Raw genomic sequence first — 23,881 nt, forward strand, 5'->3', positions numbered from 1 at the left:
AATGAAAGAGACAAAAAATAGAGTTTGCGTATGAAAGAGAGAGAGAGAAAGAGAGAGTGGAGAAAGATGGATAATTCAATCAAAGTAACACACAACAATGAAACTGGTCTCTTTGAATGAGACAAAGATAGAGAGAATGTCAAAGAGAACGGAATAAAGGAGTAGAAGAGAAGGTTGGGGGGGAAAGGAAGTGATGGTAGATGGGTGGGTGGAAGGGGATGGGGGGGGGAGGTAAAAAGGAGAAGGTAGATTACATGAAAAGGGTTAAACAATATTTTATACAAGAAAATAAATGTTAAAAAGCATTTGACGTGTAAATCACGATTAGATTTCGGGTGTCAATCAAAATTAAGCTGATATTTGAACTGTTCATCGATATATGATAATAATTGTAATAATCACGATTAGACACGGTTAAATATTAAATGTCAAAATATCTATATCACGAGTATATTATTTAGCTGTAAAATGCACGAATAATCAAATAACAATAGTCGAGAAGAATAACGTACAACTGATTAGCTGACAGATTGTCTGACTGACTGACTGATTGACTGACAGAGTCAATGTCACACGCCACGATTGTATAAAGAAATAAGTAAGTTGTAAGTACGTCAACGTACCGACCGAAAAAAAGGAACCCGCGATCTTTCTTTCTCCTTCTTTCTTTCTCTTACTGGGTGAAAGAGGCTAGTGACCCCTAGTCTTCTCGAAAAGCATAAACCCTACACTAGAAAGTTTACCTTAGAATTTCTCTCCGTTTCATTGAAAACGCCTTTTACGTAATCCTCCTTTAGTCGAATCCTACTAAATATTCGTTAATCTTCGTTTTAGTTTTATACTCGCAGATTATTCAAACGACACGTCCCTTCTCTTTTTTAAACGAATTTTCTCTTTTACAGTTTCCTTGACGCAATGCGGAGTATAGAATATTTTATATATCGTTCGTTGGCTTCGCGGAATTTTTCATTGAACCAATCGCGAACGTTGACAGATGACGCCACTAACGCGCCATTATTTGAAAATACGAATTTTACATTCTACGAGAAGCCTGGTCTTCTTTTTGTACTCTCTGTTCCCTCTTTTTTTAAACATGTAACATTAGAAATGTGTTAATTAGCAATTGTTAACACGGTTTGTTGAATAATCTGTCAGACGTAAAAAAGTGAAAGAATGTTGCCCATAGTTGATCAACGGAATTCTAAGTGGCGTTTTATGTGTTAAGAGTAAGGTAGTAAGCGTCGTTGAGAATATACTTACTTTTAATTTATTCATTGACATTTTTTTTTAATCTCGTTCTACTGTATAAAAATAATTGTTTTCCTTTTTTTATTTTTCCCGATTAAATGGAATTATAACGTAGTTATTTATATACCTGTTTCTCATCAAGGCTCTTTAGATCGGCTTCGGGGAATGTTGAGGACACACGGAGTACTATCCGATCAAGGTCATGTAAAAAGCTAGAAACTGCATTGGTCTCATATATTTACAGATTATTCATGATTCATAATCAATAATAATAATATCGTTTATAATATATATATATATATCAACAAAATAATGTTTTAATCATTCTTACGTCGCTAATAGAATCTAAAGGCTAAACAGTCAAGATTGATCTAAAAGTTTTCTTTCTCTCTCTTATTCTTTCTTCTTTTTTCTTCTTTTCTTTTTTTATTTCTTTTGCTTCTTTCTCTATTCACAAATCATTATCATTATCATGATTCGTGAATATTTATGTTTCAGCTACCTAACAATAAATTAAACAAACAAGTACAAATCTATACATCCCACGTCAAATTTTATGGTTTACGTGGTAGTAAAAATGGGGTGATGATAATAATAATAATAATAATAATATTAATAATTATTAGTTTTCGTCCAAAATTGCAGTTAACGTGAAGCCATGACATGAATTACTATTAATCTTACGTGAGAAGGAAGTTGAAAGAAACGGAATAAAAAAGATAATAAATAAAAAATGAAGAATAAAAAAGAAAAAAATTGAAAGGTCTACTTAATTATTTCTGCACACTATATCAGTAATATCAGAATAAGACGTATCTATGCATATGATTAAAGGATTGTGTTAGTCTAGGATACATATCGCTGCATCTGCATTAATTTCATTCATGCCATATACGAGGGCAACCTGTTACCTGCAGGCTAATGGACACAGACTCGGACATTCAATGTTTTATCTATTTTTTTTATGCTTTTCTTTCCTTCTTTTTCTGTTTGTCTATTTGTTTGTATTTGTACGCGCGCATATACAGGGTGAGATAAAAGTCGTTTTCCCAAAAATAAAACTTTAAACAAACTATTATTTATTTGCATATTTTTATGTATTAACTCCTCTGCATTTGTTCACATTAATTGTTCAAATTAGTGTCCATTGTATACTGAATACACAACTCATATCGTTTTATTACTGATTTAATTATATATGGCGAAACACAATTGAGGGTTGCGCGCCTAATTGTAAGTTCTAGCGTGACTTTGTTCTATCAACTATTTTTTAACTTATCTAAATCTTGTGGTTTTTGTGCAAAAACATTTACCAACAATACCGTTGTCATAGTAACCGCATAAAAAGATATATTAAAATATCAGCCGTTTGTACAGTTGTAATCGCATACATCATTGCACGAACAAATTACTTGTATTAACGAATTTCTGAGCAAAGCGACTTTTATCTTACCCTGTATATTGTAATAATAACGCCACGTGTTTCTATGATTTATGTTAATCGATCGGACATACGGATACGGAAATATGATTTCTATCAATCACGATTTAGTCGTGCGCATCGTGCGTATCCGTGCCACTTCGTTCTATCATTTTCTAAATAATGATAATACGTCCATGTGTGTACATGATGCTGCTTTTTTCTTGTATCTGTGTGTATGTGTGTGTTACATCGTATAAAATATTTTACCTACCTAAACAAACTATCTACACGATTTTTTAATTAATGCTTCTCATCCGCTTTTCTTTTTACTTCACTTTTGTCTTATCTTTTTGTTCGTTTTCTTTTTTTAAATCTATCGAATAGCACCTAGCCTCGTCATAGGACGCTTACAATCAACATTTTTTTACGTTTTCCTATTCCATTTTTTTTTATACGCATATATATACTTATATCAAACAAATTAAACGTTTTAAAATTTTTCGATTATTCAATGTCGTGCAGTTTAGCGTTTCTAATCGGATGACGCAAACGCATCTAACGCGTTAAACGTATGAGCGTGTATTTTGTATTTTTTTGCTTTTCTTTTCTTAACGATTTCTTCTTTTTCGTTTCTTTCTGTTTCCTTTTTTTTTGTCTTTAGAAATATACAGACGGATAGATAAATCTGTTATGAGTGTTCTAGAAAATATTATTTTAAGATAACATAAGTTTTTAAAAATAAGATATACGACATACGCAGATTATAAAATATTTCTCTCTCTTTTGTTTCTTTCTTTGTTTTTGTTTTGGATCATTTTTAATTTAGAGAAAATTAATCGGAGTCGAATTTACAGCGATTTAAATATACGAAACTACGACAGGCACGTACACTTTTGGCTTGAACACCCTCGCATGGTATAATATTTGATTTTAAATAATCAAATTATTGTCGAATATTTCAATACTGTGTTAATTCGTTCTATTTCAATGACTTGGCGCGCATTCTTAACACAAATTGTTTTCACTAATTTTAATATTTATATTATTAATCGATGTTATTTTTTATTTTTATCATTCTGCAAACTCGACTCGTTCGTACTCGTAGAGTCTTTTGATCGACTTTCGCTAATTATAATGATAATTAAATAAAAATCTGATATATTTCGTTATCGCCCTGATGATTTATGGGATGGAAATAATAGAGAGAAAATTTATTGCACGTTTAAATGATACGCGATCTTTGTAATCTTTAGGTAAATGTATTACATGATATAAAAAAACAAATCTCTAACAAATCTAACGAGGACGATATGTAAATTATTCGAACGTAACGAAAGAATCTATTGCATAGATCCTCGGAAATATTAATTAATCAATCAAATACGCCTTATATGAAAAAGGATATTTAATATATTTTATCGTAACGACGAATAAAACTAGATCAAAAAAGAACAAACTAACGGTAACGAGGAAATATTTGAAGTACAACAAAAGTATTCTGAATAATCACGGCGTATTATTGCACTGTTGTCCCAACGAATAATATGAAAAAAAAAAAAACAGAAAATAAAAGTAAAAAGAAATTAACTGCTGAGAATAACAATGTCACAATGTCAAAGATCGTTGATCAAACATTATTGATCGATTTAGCTACGTTTGTGGACGTTGCATTAAAATAATCAGTACTCTTATAAATACATAATCGTTCCTACGCCAATGATTTCCTATCTTTTATAACGCTTTAGGTTAGAGTTGAAAATCGTTTCAATTTTTTTTTTTGTTCTCTCTCCTAGTCGAACAACATAGCAAATAGTTTTTACTTTCCTATCTCTTTTATGCATTAAGATGGATGCTATTGGTTAAAGTCGACCATTGGTCAAGGTTATGGTCTTAACGGTCAGGACGCTAAAGTAGTTCTATGCCACGATGCATGTTGATGTTGTTGATGCTGATGCTGATGCTGTTGTTGTTGATTTTGATGCTGATGCAAATTTTGATGCTGATGTGGATGTGGAAACTGATGCTGATACTGATGTTGCTGATGTTGCTGCTGGATTTGTTGCTGTTGCTGTAATTGCCTCTTCTGACTGAAAATGAAAAACAGAAACGTAAAGTAATGTGTTCTGTTAGTCGTCAACATTAATGTTTAATCCTACACATGTATTTGTATGCACAGTAGGCGTTCCATGCAATAACTGGACTCAAGGCTGCATTATATTTTTTTCACTCTCTCTCTCTCTCTCTTTTTTTCTCTCTCTCTCTCTCCTTCTATTTGATACTACGGATTCCAATGAATTATAAGAATATAACTTAATTATTAACATCCTTGTAATTTGACGAGATCAAAGGAACGTTTCATTAAATCGTTCGGGTCTCATTACATTTTCTAGTTGTTCATACGAGAATTTATATCAAGGATACATAAATCATACATGTATACGAATACATTTATACTTTGCCTTTATTACAAACTACCTAGATTTCTTTCTCTTTTTATTTTCCTATTCCTTTTTTTTTCTTCTGAATTCTACTTTTCTGCACGTTTCAGTGGCAATACGCGAGAGAAAGAGAGAGAGAGCGAAATTGTAAGCGGTTCTTCATACGGCCTAGCCGCATTCATAGTTTGTGGGACGTCCGCTATCTATGCGGGTCATCCGTATACGATCTAAAATGTAAGTACGTGACACTAATTCTTAGGATACCCGTTATAAATCTTTCAAAGTTGTAGTAATGGTAATAGTAATAGTAGCAGTAGTGTTAGTAGCATAGATTTGACTTGTTGCGATCTAAAAATGTCGTAGTTTGTGAACACCAGAAATTCTTATCGAAATCTCTAGCTCACTTCCACATTCAACGAACGATATCGCAAATCGTATTTTAACGTATCGCTTAGGAAACGTTTCTTTTAAAATTCACGCTTATTTTTTTCTACTTTCCCCTCTCTTTTATTTCAGTTTTACTTTAAACAGAAGGTAGGAGGAAAAAGTTTTCGATCGATAAAGAGAGAAAGTTGGTCTATAATCAATCAAGAGAAAATGATTTATGTAGGAATAATAATACTCTCTCTCTCTCTCTCTCTCTCTCTCTCTCTCTCTCTCTTCCTCTCTCTCTCTCTTTCTCCTTCTATCTCTTTTTCTTTATTTTTTTTCCGTTCTTCTTGCTTTTTTCCAATAAAAAAACATTGTATTCGCGGTAGGAAAGGGACTTTGTATAAAAAAAAGAAAGAAAAGAAAAAAAAAGGAAAAAAAAAAGGGAAAATAGAATCCGTCAAACCGCATCCGTCCGTTTTACAGCGTGCACCTATCGCGTAATAATCTACATGCACTCGCTCGGTATTATTTGAAATATAGATAACGAAGTTTCTCAGACGACACACAACCATAGTAGTCATAGTGGTATGTTGTAGTAGTTGTCTCCTCGTAGCTTTGGTAGAAAGGGTACTAACTCTTATGAAATATGAATTCTTCGATCGAAGATACTCCGAGAAAACTAGTCTGTCATACAGCGGCGATGGCGGCAGGGGGGTTGGGGTGGGGGAGCGGGTCCGTGTGTGTTCCTAAGCGAATAGGAAAAAAAAAAAAAGAAAATAAAGAAAAAAAAAAAGAAAAGAAAAGAAAAATAAGGTAGCTAAATGTAGTGACGATGTATTGCTTAGAAGAAGCCTTGCTTGAATCTTTCTAGAATCGGCATAAAGGCAACCATTATGAATGCGAATAACGTTTATCTCGTAGGAAGAAATTCTCTTTTAAGAACTTAAATTCCATCTTTTTAACGAGAAATAACGAAGAAGTGATCTTATTTGTTTTTAGCTTCAATTCATTCTGAGCGTTTAACAAACCTGGCAAACTGTTGAAAAGAGAATACTATCGTTCGAGACGCTGCAAGTAGGTACGGTTCGTGCTTTTCAGAAATTTACCCCCCACCTTCCCTATCTCACTCTTTCTCTCTCTCTCTCTTTCTCTTTCATTCTCTTTTTCCCTCTGGTTGTTTTTGCTCGAGGAAGGTGCCTATATTACGAAACCTTGGTGGATCGATGTCTATATATATCCATGGAAAGGGTGCTCTTACCGGTCTCTCTCACCGAGCTATTTTCAAACCACTAAAATTGCTAATATTTCGACCAATTATTTCGTGCTTTATCTATAAATATACATCCCTAAAAGAAAAACATTCAATTTTCCCAATAACAATAACATCTGCAATGTAAGAAATCACATGGAACGTAGTGAACTAGCTAATCGCTACTAAAGCATAGTAATATAATAATATCGAATATTCTTCACGAGCGAGCTAATATATTTGGAGTTGTGAAAAAATGCCGAGTTGGCGTAGAAAACTTGTATATCGAGTATGAAGCACGTGTGCGGAATGGTCACGTGGGGGTATAACCTTCTCGTGAAATATCAACCCTCGTATACGCCGAGATTTGTTTCACTTCTTTCAATGGGCTGAGCGAAAGGGAGGGAAGTAATAGGCGAGAAGGGAAATTCTCTCTCTCTCTCTCTCTCTCTTTTTAACTCACACACTCATTATCTCTCACTTTCTCTTTAACGCATACATTCATTCTCTCTCTTTGTTTCTCTCTTTAATTCCACGCACTCATAAACTCATTCTCTCTTTATTTCTCTATCGCTTTCTAACTCATACGTTCATATTCTTTCTCTCTCTCTCTCTCTCTCTCTCTCTCTCTCTCTCTCTCTCTCTCTCTCTCTCTCTCTCTCTCTCACTTGGTTTCTCTCATACAGTCATTCTTTTGGAAGGAATCGATGTACGTGTATTGAGAGTACACGTGTAGTAGGGAAAAAGAGCGTGGGTGGATTTGTGCGATATGGTGGAATGGGTTTGGGTTCTCGGCTCACCTCGGCGAGGAGTGACGTGGTGGCCTCAGCATGCGAGAGAATGTGATCTGCGCACGTGCGGAGCAACGCTACCTCGATCGATCCTCCTCGCTGCAAAAAGCGTCCTCGCTAGAACGACGGAGTATCGGTATTTTCGTAGCTATCGGTGTCCCTCCTATAATTTTACAATACCACTACTAATGAGCCAGATCGGCTTGATAAATAAATAGAATATATAAGAATTGGAAGATGAAGTAATAGTATAATAAGAAGAAGAAGAATAAGAAGTAGTAGTAAAAGTAGAAGTAAACTGTTATCAAATAATTTAAGTTTTTACCGAGAAAAAGAACTTTTTTTTTTTCTATATCGCAAAATGGTCGTCGCAAACGATCGGACTAATAGATAAATTGCAAAACGATCTTTCTACCTAACGTATCGTTACAAAAAATTGTTCCTATTATATCCCTCTCTTCTCTTTCCTTTTGTATTGGAAAAATTATCCTTTATCGTTTTAATACGATTTTTATAAACGTTCATCGATTTTCTTTCTTTCCTTCCCTTTTTTTTTTTTTCTTTTTGTTTATAAGAGAAAATTATCTCGTGTAGTTAAGATAATAAGATAAGTGTTTTTCAATAGTGAATTATTATGGGTGTATTGTAAAGTCTAATCAATGCTTGGGAGCATTGACCTAAGACAAATAAGTCAAACTTTGTCTATGCATATGGATAAATGAATAAGATTCATTCTAATAGAATTGTTTATCGTTCGTTCTAACAATAAGTGTATATATGATATGGGCATCGATCCGTTAGACCACCACTCAATTCCTCATACCAAGGTAGAAATCTCAGCGCAACGAGGGGGAGGGTAAAATGACTTGCTTCGCGAGTCTACCGTCGTCTTCTTTTCTCTTTCTCTCTCTCTCTCTCTTTCTTTCTTTGTAGACATTTTCCCTTTTTGCCCCCTCTTCCTTCCTTCTTTCTTTCTTTCTTTCCTTCCTTCCTTATTCTTCCTTCCTTTCTTCGTTATTATTCCTCAAGGCCGGCCGGTGTACAAATCCTTCTTTCCAACCGTCTCGAACATAATTCATAACTTTATCGATCGAACAGAAAACGAGAAAGTAAGCAAGCAAGCAAGAAACCAACCAACCAACCAACTAAGGGAAAGAGAGAGAAGAAAAAAAAAAAAAAAAGAAAGAAAGAGAATCAAATAATACTATTCACAATCAGACGTATATGTAACGTAGATGAAACCAACCAAAGGATATCCCGTAACAACGATGGACGATCTTAAGAACAATGAACACGACTCGTGGGCGTGATAAAAATACATTTACAAAGGAGTGTATCGACCTTCTTCATCGACCATTTTTCTCATTCCTTCCTTCTCCGTATTACGTTCTTTCAAGGACTTCCTATCATTCTCTCTTTTTCTTTCTCATTTTTAATACTAATGGGATGAAAATGATCGTCCCTCACCGGTTAATAATATTTGATTGATCACCATCTATTTTGGGAGACGACGACGACGACGACGATGATGATAATGATGATAGTAATGTTTGATTTAATATTCCTTTTGAATTATGAAAATAGAAGATTATCGTATCAACCAACACTTCCTTGTGTCATCTTAATGTCCTTTTTCTTTTTCTTTTTTTTCTGTTTTGTTATCCAATAAGAAGTAGAGTCACTCTAATTTCTTGCATGTTCTACCTTGTAGGAGGTGTATGTCGTATGTAAGTAAGTACTACCTGAATATATAGAGTCATGAACGATGCATTTATATTTACATAGGTGTGTATATTATGTGTGTGTGTTTGTGTGTGTGTGTACACTAACGGACAAAAGTACGGAATCGTTTGCCGATTACAATAAAAATCGAATTTACTGATTAATTTTGAAACGATTTATCGTTGAATTATATTTTAAGAAATTCTCAATATCTTTTTAAGCTCATAATACTTTTTCTATAGTTTTTATACTCGTGTCAGTTTTAAGGTAATGATAGAAAATCATTTTTTTATTGAGACATCTTTGTCGACTTTGGTGAGAAAAATAGAAAAATATTTATTTAATTAGAAACCGCTCGATAAAATTAATTAACCACGATAGCCAGAATATGTCAGGCAACCTATGATTAAAATGATTAAAAGTGAAGGTAACTTTTTTTTTCTTACGAAAAAGCAATTTGAAGAAAACTACTCGTTAGTTGATGAAAAACAACAACAACAAAAATAATACAAAAAGTGAAACCTTCTACTCATCAGTTTCTCTCGACAAATGGAACGTTTATCAAAAAAAAAAAAACCCCCAAAAATATCGTGCGAGTTTATTTTGATAGAAACAACGGAGAAAACGCGTAACGTATATTAATTTGAAATAAAACATCAACGTGTAACGTTATTATTCTGAATTTCATTTTTCCATAACGAACTTACATTACTTTCATAGATTTATCTCCGATTACTGTAAAAAAATCTTATATTTATTTTGTTTCTAACAAATATCTTATTTTATTGAATTAACTAAAGTATTACTAACTTTTGGTTGATAATGTAGGTATGTATATACGTGTGTATATATGTGGATGCGTATGTCTCTATGTACGTGTGTATGTGTTTAACGAAGATATCTCGTGTATCCGATGTAACTCGAGTATCTACATTTTCGAGCTTACATCGTATATCAACGAGCACACCGCCGCCGAGTAGGATTCAAGTAAGTACCAAGAGAAATATAAGGAGTTGTGCTCGCGAGTCGAGTAGTAGTATGAGCAGTAGTATGCAGCAGCAGCAGCAGTAATAGTGTAGTAGTAGTAGTAGTAGTAGGTAGTACCTACTCGAGCTTACGAGCTGGTCGACTTCGTCGTCGTTCACTGAGACCATTGACCGGGAAGGCGAGAAGGCACATGGAGCTCGTGCTTTCGAACCAATTCCTTCTATCCACCCGCGAGAACGGTACGAGCACATTCATACACATAAACTCTTAGAAACAAACACGCACATATTAATATTTTATATAGGATCGAACACTAAAGCATCGTAATATAATATACTTACAATCAATAAATCTAATAAAAGTATGGGGGTACTGTATTTAATTTATCTCACGTGCAAAATATTCCTTTTCAAATAGACAACACGTAGAAAAGATTTTTTATAAGGTCAAAGATCGATATATTGAAATTATAAAATATCTTATTTCGCGAATCTATTGTACAAATAGTTGTGTTTTTGTATTTAATTTTATTATTCCTTTTTTTTATATAATATATTATTTTGTAACATTAATTAAAAGTATTATTCTAGATTTAATTTATGGCTTAAGGGGGGGGTGGTTGGAGGGATAGTTAATCGTTGCATACAAAAAACGAAATATTGAATTCATCAAATTCGATTATACGCGATCATTTGAAACACCTCGGATTCGACAAATTTTCATTTATTTGCAATTGATAGAATAAAATAAAAAAAATAAAAATGTAGTATTCGTTTCTACTTTTGTTCGACGACAATTGCATAAATACATCGATTAGGTTTTAAGGAGCGTTCATATCTCGATGTACAAAGTTACACCTGAGTAGAAACTACCTTGAGTCGATATCCTCTCGGTAACTAAGGTAACTCAATGCTAAACTTTCGATACCCAATCTAGAAAACTATCTTCTTTGAATCGGTTAAAGATAGAGACAGAGATATATAAAAAAAATAAGAGAAAAAAAGAAAGAAAGAAAGAAAGAAAGAGAAGAGATGAGAAGAGAAGAGAAAAAACTAGAGAACAGCTTAGTTAGCAAATAGAAAGACAGAGAAACTATTCAAGTTACTTTGCCTCGAGCGTAACGATGTTCTCTTTTGCACGATCGGTATTTAACACTCGAGTACAGTGCAAGGACGTAGAACGAGACAAAAGTGTCTCTTGTTGTATCTATCCATGTACGTATATTTGTATTCATATGTATATGAATATTAAATAGAATTAAAAAACAAAAAACATTTCTACATATATAGATATATATATATATATATATATAATATAATTTATACCGAAAACTTGTAACAGGACATTTATGTAATTTACGAAATTATGTATGCATGAGTTTTTTTTTTTGCTTCAAAATTATATTTTATAATAAATTCAAATATATATGCGAATATATTGTGAATTATTCGCAAACAAATTGTAACGTAGTTTATATCGATATATAATTTGCATTCAATTAAAATGTCAATCTATTTAAAATACGAAATTATGTATGCATGAATGTTTTTTTTTTACTTCAAAATTCTATTATTAATAAACGCATATACGAATATATTGAATATCATTTGAAAAAAAATTTTAACATAATTTATATGAATAATTTCGATTAAAATATTCATCTATATAAAATTAGAAATTATGTATATTCGAAGAAAGAGTGTAAGGTGTTGGTTTTATTTTTAAAACAAATTGATTAAGATAATAAATAAAAAATTCATCTTTCAAACGTATAAATTATTCGATTTCAAAATACGAATATCTAAAAAGAGAAAGGACATTACGTCGAAAGGAGAAATTGAAATCCTTTTTCTTTTTTTTGTTCTCGTAGAAAAGAATGTGAGAGTACAAAAAAAAAAAAAAGAAATACAATGAATGTCGAAACATACTTAAATACACGCCTACTATCATTCTATATTCAATTTATTGAATTGCCTAATAAAAATCCATGCAATTTTTACCATTAACTTGGTTAGAAAAAAACCGTATGAACATATTGGACAATTTGATGCTTTCATATTTTCATGAGTACTCTATATTCCATACTCGATAAATAATAATTATATAATAATAATAATAACAACAAAATTGTCGTTTATGTTGAATTTACAAAAAAATATTTTTTTTAAATACGCCTAGAAAAATTGAGAAAATGAATTTAGAAAAAAAAACAAGGGAATAAAACAACAAGAAAAATGAAGCAAAATAGATCGATCATTCTGTATCTGATAACGTTCTTTCGCAAGTTCCCCACGTGCCCACGTATCTAGTAACTTTTTTAAGAGTCTCCTAAACTAACGTGACCTCGGACCAATGACCTGACTTGGCCATATCGACGTCATCGCTACGATATCGTCAAGTTGTTGAATAACAACAACCCGAATGACCTCGAACAAAATTCTTCCCAAACCTTTAATTTAAATTATCAAAGGAGAGGTAAGGAGATCAAAGGAGTGAGCAAAAAAAAAAAATAAGAAAAAAAGAAAGTAAGAAAAAAGGAGGGGTGGGGGGCAAGAGTATAAGAAAAAAGGGGTGCATAATAAGAAAAAGAGACGGATACTCTCTCTTTCTCTCACTCTCTTCATGTTCTTTTCATTTGCTTATTTCCCTTATCTTTTACCTATCTCTTCTTCACTTTACTTTTTTCTCTTTCTTTTTCTTTTTTTTATTTCTCTTCTCCCTCTCCACCCTCCAGTAACTTCCATCCTCTTCTACATTCTTCTCTCTCTCTCTCTCTCTCTCTCTCTTTCTGTTATTCTCATTTGCTGCTTATTTCTCTTTTCTTTTATCTATCTCTCTTTTCATTTTTATTATATCTTTTTTTATTTCCCTTTTATTTTTTATTTCTCTTCCTTCTCTCTACCCCCATTAACTTCCATCTTCCTCGTCATTCTCTCTCTTTCTCTCTCTCTCTCTCTCTCTTTTCTCTCTCTCTTTTTCATTTTCTCTTTCTACGTGGAAACGTGGGCGTGGATGTAGGCGAGGTAAGCCTTCAGGGCCGGCAAGGCATCGACCGATCCAGCTGGACGCATCGTAAATCGTGACGGTTTCGTGTTCGTGAAGGTACGCGTTATGGTATACCCCGACCCTGGCCGATCCAATTTTTCCACCAGAAGTATGGTACTGAAGGGGGATCCTTTAGAGAATCATGCTTTTACATGTACGTGCATACATACGTGCATAAATATCTGTATGTGTGTGTGTATGTGTGAATCTGGTACGGTAGAGATTTGACCGATATGAGGAAATTTCCATTAATCCGTTCCCTCCTAACTAACTTCCCCCAGTTCCTATGTACATCGAGATAAATCTGCATCATTCTCTCCCCCTCTTCTCGTTTCAACTGGTTGCTCGTTTTTCTTCTTCTTCTTCTTCTACTTCTTCTTCTTCCAACTACTCTCTAAGTACCTTTCTCAATGTCTCCCGAGAATCGTCATTCAACTAATTTCAAAAAAGAAAAAGCAAAAAAAAAAGTAAAGGAAAAATACAAACAAAAATACAATCGAAAAAGAAAACGGGGTAAGAGAAAAAGGGAATTAAAAAAAAAAAGAAAAAAGGGCAAAAGCAAACGGTTAGAAGAAAGTAGTACTCGTTGATCCGTAATACGCCATCTTGGATCACTTTGATCGAACGAAGTACAACAAGAACTCGAGAGAAAGAATGGAATTCAAAGAATCTAACGGGGAAAATCGATGTCAAATTGAAGAACTTTGTTCTTTTGCTTTTTTTTTTTTTTTTTTCTTTTTGTAACTTGACAGAGAGACTGAACGCGAGTTGTAATAACAGTAAGAGGAGGAGGAAAAGGAGGAGGAGGAGGAGGAGGAGGAGTAGGAGTAGGAAAACGAAAGAAGGAGGAAGGAAGAAAAAAGAAAAAAGAAAAAAAAGAACAAATAAACGAAAGAGGGAAAAATTAAAAAGAAAAAGCATGGGGCCCTTTTCTTCTTCCTCGCGAACTTATTAGCGAAAGTTCGCCGGAACAAAGTTTCCACAGCGGACAAAAACGGTCCTTGATTCCTGTTTCCCGTTTCTCCTCTTCGTCCCTCCAACTCATTCCTCCCACCACCCCCTCTCACTCTCTCTCTCTCTCTCTCTCTCTCTCTCTCTCTCTCTCTCTCTCTCTCTCTGACTATGCCTGCGGCTTTCGAAAGCCCGTCGTCGTGCGATCGATGAATGCTCGTGTCGTCACATGAGGACCCTCCTTTAATACCTCCCTCAACCCCTCTCCCTCTCATTCTCTCTTTCTCTCTCTTTCTCTCTCTCTTCCCTTCTCTCCCTCTCATTAAAGCCGTCCGCTCGTCGCGCGCTACGCGGAGAGTAGCATCCTAATGCTATTTACACAAGTGCTCTGCCGGAGCGAAAGGGCGTACTACGTACGAAACAGTTCGGCGCAATGTCGACGTACCAATACTACTGCACTAACACATTTATATACATTATGCTTCGAAACTATATGTGTATCTCTCTGTTAAAACGGATGGTTTGTATGTGTCCTATGTATATGTGTATGGGCATTGGTATAGGTATAGGTATGTGTATGTGTATGTGTGTATGCATGAACATAGGTATGTGCAAGTATGCGAGTCTCTGTTTGCAAAAGAAAAGGGGGATTTAAGGCTAAATTTTCACTTTTAACATTTCCTCGTTAATTCCGTACTATCGTAAACAATTATGTATGTATTTATTTTCTAATAATCGAATTGTTTTTTAACATATTGAAAAATATCTTTTTCGAACGCGCCTACGTGGTAAATATTATTTCATTTGAATTCTTTTAAATTTAGTTTACATAAATGTCTGTCTGTCTGTCTATCTGGCTGTGTGTGTATGTTAAGTATGTACGAGTATACAACTTTCTGTTTGCAAAAGAAAAGAGGAAATTTCTGAATAAAATTTTCATTTTTAACATTTTCCCGTTAATTACGTTCTATCGTTAACAATCGCGTACTTATTTTCTAATAAATGGATTGTTTCCTAGCATTATTAATATATGAACATATTTTTGAACGTATGCATACGTGGTAAATGTTTTTTACCACATGGAATCTTTAATATTTAGTTATGAAATAATTATATCACTCTTATATTGAACGTTAACGATAACGATTTGATGTAATTACGTAAGCGCGTGGATGCGTGTAAAATTAAAAAAAAAAAAAAAAACAGAAGAAGCGGGGGTAGGCGGAGGGTGGGGTAGGGGTGGGGTGGGGTGGGGTCTGGTGGGTAAAGAAAACAAGAAATTTTATTCGATAGTACAAATAATGATTAAGATAAAAATAACTCGTAACATTTTATATGGGCCATCCTGTATAGAGATAGACACGGCCGTCGCAACTTCGACTTTACGATCTAACCAGATTGCGCAGTAATCCGTTATTTAAGCGCATTCGCATCGTTCCGACTTCGGTTTATAATCCCGCATCACCGTTGACGAATCTTACGACTTTAAAAGGCTTTTTTATTTTTATTATTTTTCTATCTTCCTAAATTTCATTTTAATTTTATTATTTAACTTTTTCACAGCTTTGCGTGTATGTGTATGTGTGTGTGTGTGTTACAAGATTATAAAATAATTTTCAACGAGATGTAAAGAGAGAGAGAAAGAGAGAGAGAAAGAGAGAGAGAGAGAGAAAGAGAGAGAGAAAGAGAGAGAGAGAGAGAGAGAGAGAGAGAAAATTCCAAACGTCTCGTAACCAACGTCATTCAGATTATCCCCCAACGAGTCACAGGGATGGTTTTAAACGTCATTATCTAACTTACAAATACGACCCTACGAATCTGAAATATTTCTTAGCACATATGCTTGCGCAAGTAATACTATTATACTTACTAAACGCGAAGCGACTAACGTAGGACGAAAAACGAAACGCCGACCTAGTTTTTCTAGCGTGCCAATGGCTGTCGATCGGCAGTAAGACATACTACTCCTAATTAAGAATGGTCTTTATTGTCAATTAGCTATCGGGAATTAGCGTTGATGCGAAAGGGGCAATTTTAGATGGTCTTAAAAGATTGCCTCTTTGCTGTTGGTTGCTTTTAACGTTTCTCTTGTTGTTAATTGTAAGTAACATGGAGAAAGGAAATCGATATCAATGGATATTAGGTATAAAAAAGATAAAGTAGGGGAAATGGGTAGAGGGGGTTGGCTGGGAGGGGTGTAAGGTGGGGAGGGAAAAGCTTAAACGAACGAATCGAATTTATTTCCAGTTTGATAATAATGATGATGATGATGATGATGATGATGATGACGACGACGACGACGAAAATGATGATGATGATGATGATGATGATGATGATGATGATGATGATGATGATAATGATGATGATGATGATGATGATGATGATGATGATGATGATGATGATGATAATGGTTCAAGATGGCCGACATGATGGCCGCCGAGAAAAAGGAAGGCTGACTACTGACTGATTTGAATGATTTTCGCATACTCGATCACGCGAAGAACTCGAAGAAAAGGTGTTAGAGAAGCATAGTGATAGGACAAGAATGTTCCGATCGTCCGCTTAAATAATTTAACAGTGAACGTATATATACGTGGTACGTTGATCGACTCGTTATAAGCGGGTTGACAGGTCGGAGGTGGAACAGAGCCGGTAAAGCCGCCATTGCGTGGTGTATTAAAATGCAAATGATCACTGTCACCGACGGCGTTTGTCGCAGTATTTCCTCTCCTCCTTCTCTTCTCCGTTTTAAATCGCCAGATATTCCAGATAGAATCTACACCACCCCTCCGCCAACCTCCGCCACCCTCTCTATTTCTCTCTCTCTCTCTCTCTCCCTTTCATTTTCTTTTTTTTTTTTTCCTGAATCGTATACATAAACCATCGCGAAATCCCGAATGGTTTTCTTACGTATCATATCGAAGAAAAGGAAGATGACACGACGAAAAATAAAAGAACCAAACGAATTATTCCGATACTCGATAATCCGTCCTTTTTCTTTTTTCTATGCTTATGAATATATCATTTTAGATAATTTTTTTATATGTTAAAGAAATGTCGCATAATGTTAATAAAAAAAATTTTCTACCCACTAACACTTAATGACATAGTTATTTATTTTTAATCAAAAGGAGGGAGAAAGAAAGAAAGAATAAGAAAGACGAATGGAGATATTTGATAACGTTGCGAAATAAGTGAATGCTTCACGATCACGTATCAGGCGATAAAACAATTGTGTAGAAGACGGTGTGTATCAACTTTCTTAGATTCTAAGTTTTCAAAAGTTAGCAGAGTAGATGACCTAATATAAAAATAGTCTTCATATATTTCTACGCATTGTTGTCCTAAATTTACTTCGATAAAGCGAGTACGTGTTTTGAGTAATTGAGAACACGATGATAGGGGACACCATGTCGTTAATAATAATTTGAAAAAAAAAAAAAAGAAAAAGAAAAAATAAAAGTACAAGTATATAAATAAATGTGAAATACATATGGAGATAAAATATTACCTGCCAAAAAGGGGATGCCAAAGTTGCGAATCATCCGGCGAGTTGGCCGTCGAACTGACTTCCGGTTCCTGTTTGAGCAATCCAGTTCGTACCCTGAGTAATGGCGGATAGGGGCTGGAACGGCGATTGCTGGAGAGATCGATTGGCGCAGGCATCAGCGTGCCGATGGGCTTGCAACTAAGCTTGGGCCTAATTTGCGTACCGTTCCTTGTACCGTTGTTGTTAGCGTGACTCGATCCTTTGTTAACGCCGTTGCCGATCCTAGATTGGGATTGTCGTGACCTGGAGACAGGACCTTCTCCGTGATCGAGCACGTGTTGCAGATGACTCAACGATATCACTAATAAATCTGGATCTCTTAATAGATCCGGTCTCGTTAATGCTTCTGGTAATCTTAATTCTGGCCTCGAGGCTAAAAGTTTCGGAATTTCGGTAGCCGGGGCAGCGGCCAAAGCTGGAAGATAGTCACGTGGTACTAAAAGGGGATCAGGTATTAAATGGCCGGATGTTTCTATCAACTCTCTCAGTTGACTGGCCGGGTCTAAAAGTTTGTCCGTACTAGTAGACGTCGCGTAAGCCTCTTGATATTCCGCCGATTGCATTCTCGATCGTACCAGTATTTTGTGATAACCTGCTTGTTTTCTTAACCGATTAATCGTCCATTCGGCCGACATAGGTTTCTTCGCTGTATTACGATCGCTTATAAAGAGACTACTGTGAATATCACTATTCGACAATGGTCTTACCGAATTCTTCATCTCTTGATTTTGTACGTTAGAATGTTCTTGAAAAGTTCGTACAGTTCTACGCGTACCACCAACGTTGGATCTTTCGTTATCTTTGGAATAATCCGACCTAGGAATAGTAGTCGTATATTCGTTCGATCCAGGCTCGCATCGATTTGACGTACTTTCCCTAATTCTATCGTAATCTTTATTTTCAAGACAACTCGGGGACGATAAAATACCCTTTAAAGTCAAATCGTTTTTAGCATCCTCCGAACAGGACACCGAGCAAGGTGGGCTCGGTAATAGTCTTTCCAAGTACACCGAGGATGGCCTTTTGGAGGCAGGTGAACACGGAATACCACTGGGTTGAGGCGAAACCACGGTACCGCGAGATCTAAGTTCTTCGAGGACCTGTTCATCAAAGTGTTCCACGTCCTGGTACTTACACTTTGCTTGAGCTTCGCTACTACGACCGGAACCGTTCCATGCACTACCATCTGTACGATCCTTAACATTTTCTATCGGAGTATTGCGATCATCCTGATTGTTCCTAGAATTCGATCTATGAAAACAACCACTATCGACGCTATCAAAAACTAAAGAATCAACTTTTTGTCTTCTAAGATCTTCCAAAACTTGCGAATCGCAATCGTCTTCGTCGTCCTCGAGATCTCTCTCTTCCTCCTCCTCATGTGGGAAGTCAGTTTTTGGAAAATTAACAGTACTCTCTGGCGATTCCACTCTGTCCTTGGTTTTTGGTGAGGTCGAATTCGTCGTTGACTGTGAATTAGATACGTTGCGATAACGATAATTCGGTATGACGATCGACAAACCTGGAAGGTTTCGAGGTAAATTTAATGCTTGACCGCGGACATCGAACGATCTCGTTGTGGAGTAATCGATCATGGTACCTTTCAAAAGTCTTTCTACATTTTCTGCTTGACTATCGGGTGATCTGCTCGACGAGGAACTTTTCGATGAGGGTCTGGAGGAAGGTGGGTTTACATTTTTGGTTATTTCTTGAGGATGAGCTCTCGTTATGGAAACCGAAAGTCCTGGAGTATTTCTAAGAGCGTTCAATATCGTTGAACTACTAGTATAATCTATCTTCGTTGGTCCACCGGGTTCGCTGGGTGCTTCCTCGTTTATTTTTGATACGTTCATAGCTACATTGTTTTTCCATTTATGAAGGAGAGAATTCGATTCAGATTTGGAACGACTAATGCCACCGTCAGCTTCTGCCACTTTGCAAGATTTGATATCGATACTACTACTACTACTACTATTATTATTATTATTATTATTACTACTACTACTACTACTACTACTATAATTTTTGCAAGCAACAAAAGTTGATTCTTTTGATAAATGATTTTTTCTTTCGTCGAGATTCAAATTGCAACGATCGAGTATCTTCTCCTCGTGTACTTCTAATTGATCACAATCATTAATATTATCATTATTTTCAACATTTTCCTTTTGATAATTGGATATAAAGTCTGTCCTTGATTTATTTTTTATTACCGCACTAGGTAAGGCAGGATCCAAGTCTTTGCTCTTCTTATCGCTAATTTTCTTTTGATATACGTTCTCGCTCAAAACTAATTCGAAAGTTTTGTTAGAGTGCATCGGTAAGTCGGCACTGGGCGTGTCGGTTGCTAAAACGGGTGAGGCTGTGGCATCTATCATATTTAATATGTCTTGAATACCCTCTTTATTTTCTCGACATTTGTTCCTATCGTCATTAATCTCTTCTTCCTCTGGTTCCTCCTCCTCCTCCTCTTCGTCCTCCTCATCATCGCCCTCATCTTCTTCGTCTTCCTCAGCGTCGATATCTTCATTTCGTCTTTCGTTGTTCAATTCTTTGTCCACCCCTCTATTCTTCTCGTCATCGTTGCAAGTGTCACCGACTTCCTTGTGACCGTTCAGGATCTTATCACTCCTTCGTAAGAGAACATCTCGATGATCAGGTAGCTGAGATAAGTGAAGATGTTCTAGGACTACTCGCGGTTGAAAGTGTATGTCCTTTTGCAATCTTTCGAGATTGCTTTTACCGTTGGTATTCTTCAAATTCATAGATCCAAAGGACCTAGCCTTTTTTCTCCCGTCATCTTGGTTGTCGTCTTGCTCTTCGTCTTCGGTTTCATCCTCATCATCATCGTCGTCATCGTCGTCGTTTTCCTCCTCCTCTTCATCCTCCTCCTCTTCTTCCTCCCCCTCCGAACAGGAGACCCTTCTTCGATTCCTTTTCCATTCCGCGCTACTAACTCGTACTCCATTTTGAAGATTTTCCAACGGGTAATAATCCTGAGAATATTTCTTGTCTTTCAAAAAGTCATCGTATCTACGCTTCTTACCGATACTTTCTTTATCGATTATTAAATTATTATTTATGCTAGTTGCGGTCACGGTCTTCCCATTTTCCTTCTCTTCGTTCGAGTTTGAACTCGACGACGTGCACGCCGGTGTAATTTTCTTTTCTTGATTCGTACCGAGACCGGTGGAATACATGTTGGATGCCGTTCTCGGTATCGAACGCCATCCTTGCGCAGTCTTCGTCAATTTTATGCGATTTCTCTTGTCATAATCCTCACATCTAACCTCGACTATCCTCTGTTCTCTTTGAGACGCCCAGAGGAATATCGGATTGACCTTTGGTCGTTTTTCTTCCAATTCCTCGGAAGGCTCCTTCCGAGCGTGTTTTGGATGTTTCTGATGATGATGATGATGATGATGGTGATGATGATGATGGCGTCTTTGACGTCGGGGCACTGTGCCCCGTGCAGGGGCCCCGCTCATCACTCCATGCAAAGAACGGTAGTTACCCCGCCACTCCTCCAGCAAATTTTGACTAAAACTCACCAGTATTCTACCGTTACTAGACTTTTATACAAATTTCTTCCCTCTAATCTCTTTCTCTCTCTCTCTCTCTCTCTTTCTGTTACTCGCTTTCTTTCTTTCTTCCTTTTTTACTCTCGCTCTCTTTCCTTTATTTTTCTCCTATCTGCGAAATATAATAGCACTATATAATCCTATTCTTTAAACACTTTAACAGGCACTATTATTCGAACCTGTTTATACCTAACTTTTTGCACAACCTTACTTGTATATCTTCCTAAAAAGAACTTTGAATATTCTTATTATCAAAAAGTACAACGTATTTTATAAAGTCTCAGGTTCTTCTCATATCATAAACTACTTCTAAACAAACGTTCTTCTTGTTATCTACGAAGAATGCTGACATTTCCCTGAAAACTCGTTCACCAATGGGATCGCGCGCATCCGTCAGTTGGACATCGATTTAGCCTTCTTGTACCAATCGTTTGTTAGTCGTTCGGAGATTCGGTGAGCCGCATGTGCAAAAGTCAATGACCTATCATTGATCTTAGATCGAATCAGCTATTTCGTAGCGATGATATCGTGGCAAATGTTGCGATCGTTGTATTTGTGTTAAAACTAAAACAATCATCTCCATCGAATAAATTGATAGGAATCGTTTTGGTAACCTTGCCGTTAAACACCACCTCTTCTTTCTCTGTTATGCACGAGAAAGTTTCTTGTTCTTGTTGTTCTTCTTCTTCTTCTTCTTCCTCTTCTCCTCTACGAGGAGTTCGTTGACATCCGGCAGAGCGTTGGAGCGTTTCAGAGAACGATGTACTTCCTATGGTACTATAACTTTCCAGGTATACGCCAACGTTACTGATGATGTTGCTGTTGCTGCTGTTGCTGTTGCTGATGAGGTCGGCGACGTTCATCTGGCTGCTATCGAACCGTGACACGTAGACACAACACAAGAAGAAATAGAATTAATAGGAAGAAAATTAACGAGAACGCTAACGTCGATCTTCATCGAACTTATTATTATACGACGTCGATTTGCATCGAGCTTTCGGCGTCGACTCCGTTCAAAAAGAGATAGAGATAGATAGATAGTTAGATGGAGTGAGAGCGAGCGAGAGTGAGCGAAAGAGAGAGAGAGAGAAAGAGAGAAAGACAGAGCTTGCAACTGGCAGCACTGTGTTCGACCAATTCACCTCAGCCCAAGCTCTTCTTCTTCTTCTTCTTCTTCTTCTTCTTCTTCTTCTTTCTACGGTTAAGGTATTTACTAGCAATAAAGCTAGCTCGGTACCGAGTAGTACCAACTCCAAGAATCCCAAATAATTTTCTTTTAAAGATCCTACGTACAATAGTATTATTTTTATTTTCTTTTTTTTTTCTTTTTCAACTCTATCTCTCTCAGGTTTGTACCTGGAAGAAAATAATTTAGCAATGAGTCGGAGAATTAACGTTTTATTCGAATTCAGCAGCGTGCTTTTACCTACCTATTTTTTTTTTTTTGTTCGAAATAATCTAAGATTGTAACGCACTCACGTTGTCCTTGACCTTTAATGTTTAGATATTAAATTATTCGGAAGAAAATTTCACGCAGAAGGATTGTCATCTATGACATAACTAAGTGAGATACACAGATACCGGTTATACATTATTACGCACGGTCTCACTGCCTGGGAGCTACTGACTGTGCCTCCTTGTTGCCTTCCTCGTCACCACCACCACCCCCACTTTTACCACCACCACCCCCGCTCCGCAGAATCATGATACAGGGACGTCTCTATTCTCGGCACCTCCTTCCTTCCGTCATCTTTTCTTTTTTTTTTTCTTCTTCTACTACTTCTTCTTCTTCTTCTTCTTCTTCCTATTCTACTTTTTTACATTGCTATCGACTTTGTACTACTTGTTAGATAAGTATAAAACAATACCGACAATCTCTACGGACTGTAATTATATAAAAAAAAACACAATCTGATAAAAATGCATTTCAACGTATTTTATATTCTAATTTTATTCATTCAACCGACAAAAACGTCTCTTATTTGGATTGCTAATTTAATCTTTTCATTTCATTCTCAATAAATATCGACCGTTTTACATATAATAATATAAAAGAACAAAAAAAAAAGGGTATTAAAATCTTACTTTGATTCTATTCTATATTAACACGTAATATTCATTCGACGATATGGATTAACGATAAAAATTAATATACAACATGTATATTGTTTAGGATTTTAAATAGATATACATTTAATGTTTAGTTAAATTAGCTTTGTTAATTAATAAGTTAGTAAATTAGATATGTTTGATAAATGAATAAGGATAAAAAAAAATCTATAAAATAAAGATGTCATTAGGGTAACGTCGGAGTTCACGGAAAATTCCGTTTGCGAAATGTCTCAAGGCGACGAGGCGTCTTGGGTCGATACTGTCTTCTCTCTACCTACACCCCTCTCACCCTTTTACCCTGCAGGCAGCCCTCCGCTCACGGCCGGAGCACCGACCATGGAATGAGCCGAATAGGAGGAGTAGAAGAGATAGATAAAGAGTAAGAGAGAGACAGATGAAGAGAAAGAGATGA

The 23,881-nt window shown here is 35.8% G+C and overlaps 1 protein-coding gene across 3 annotated transcripts; it reads right to left on the reverse strand.

Moving 5' to 3' along the window:
* Positions 1 to 2,306: 2,306 nt before the first annotated feature.
* On the reverse strand, positions 2,307 to 22,991 carry LOC106784902. Of its 3 annotated transcripts, none has more exons than XR_001381465.1 (4): positions 22,788 to 22,991; positions 17,738 to 22,713; positions 7,531 to 7,684; positions 4,582 to 4,758 (listed from the first exon to the last, which is right to left on the reverse strand). XR_001381465.1 is itself a non-coding variant. In XM_014744897.1 (3 exons), the coding sequence occupies exons 2-3, from the start codon at positions 21,262 to 21,264 to the stop codon at positions 4,569 to 4,571; spliced, it is 3,717 nt and encodes a 1,238-aa protein (XP_014600383.1). In that variant the 5' UTR covers positions 21,265 to 22,713; positions 22,788 to 22,991; the 3' UTR covers positions 2,307 to 4,568. The 3 variants fall into 3 exon arrangements, 1 of the variants encoding a protein (XP_014600383.1); XR_001381466.1 differs by lacking the exon at positions 7,531 to 7,684 and adding an exon at positions 10,352 to 10,496 and having other exon boundaries at positions 4,672 to 4,758; XM_014744897.1 differs by lacking the exon at positions 7,531 to 7,684 and having other exon boundaries at positions 2,307 to 4,758.
* Positions 22,992 to 23,881: the final 890 nt, after the last annotated feature.

Source organism: Polistes canadensis, unplaced genomic scaffold, assembly GCF_001313835.1.
Source record: "Polistes canadensis isolate GaletaPanama2010 unplaced genomic scaffold, ASM131383v1 scaffold_42, whole genome shotgun sequence".
NCBI classification, from domain to species: domain Eukaryota; kingdom Metazoa; phylum Arthropoda; class Insecta; order Hymenoptera; family Vespidae; genus Polistes; species Polistes canadensis.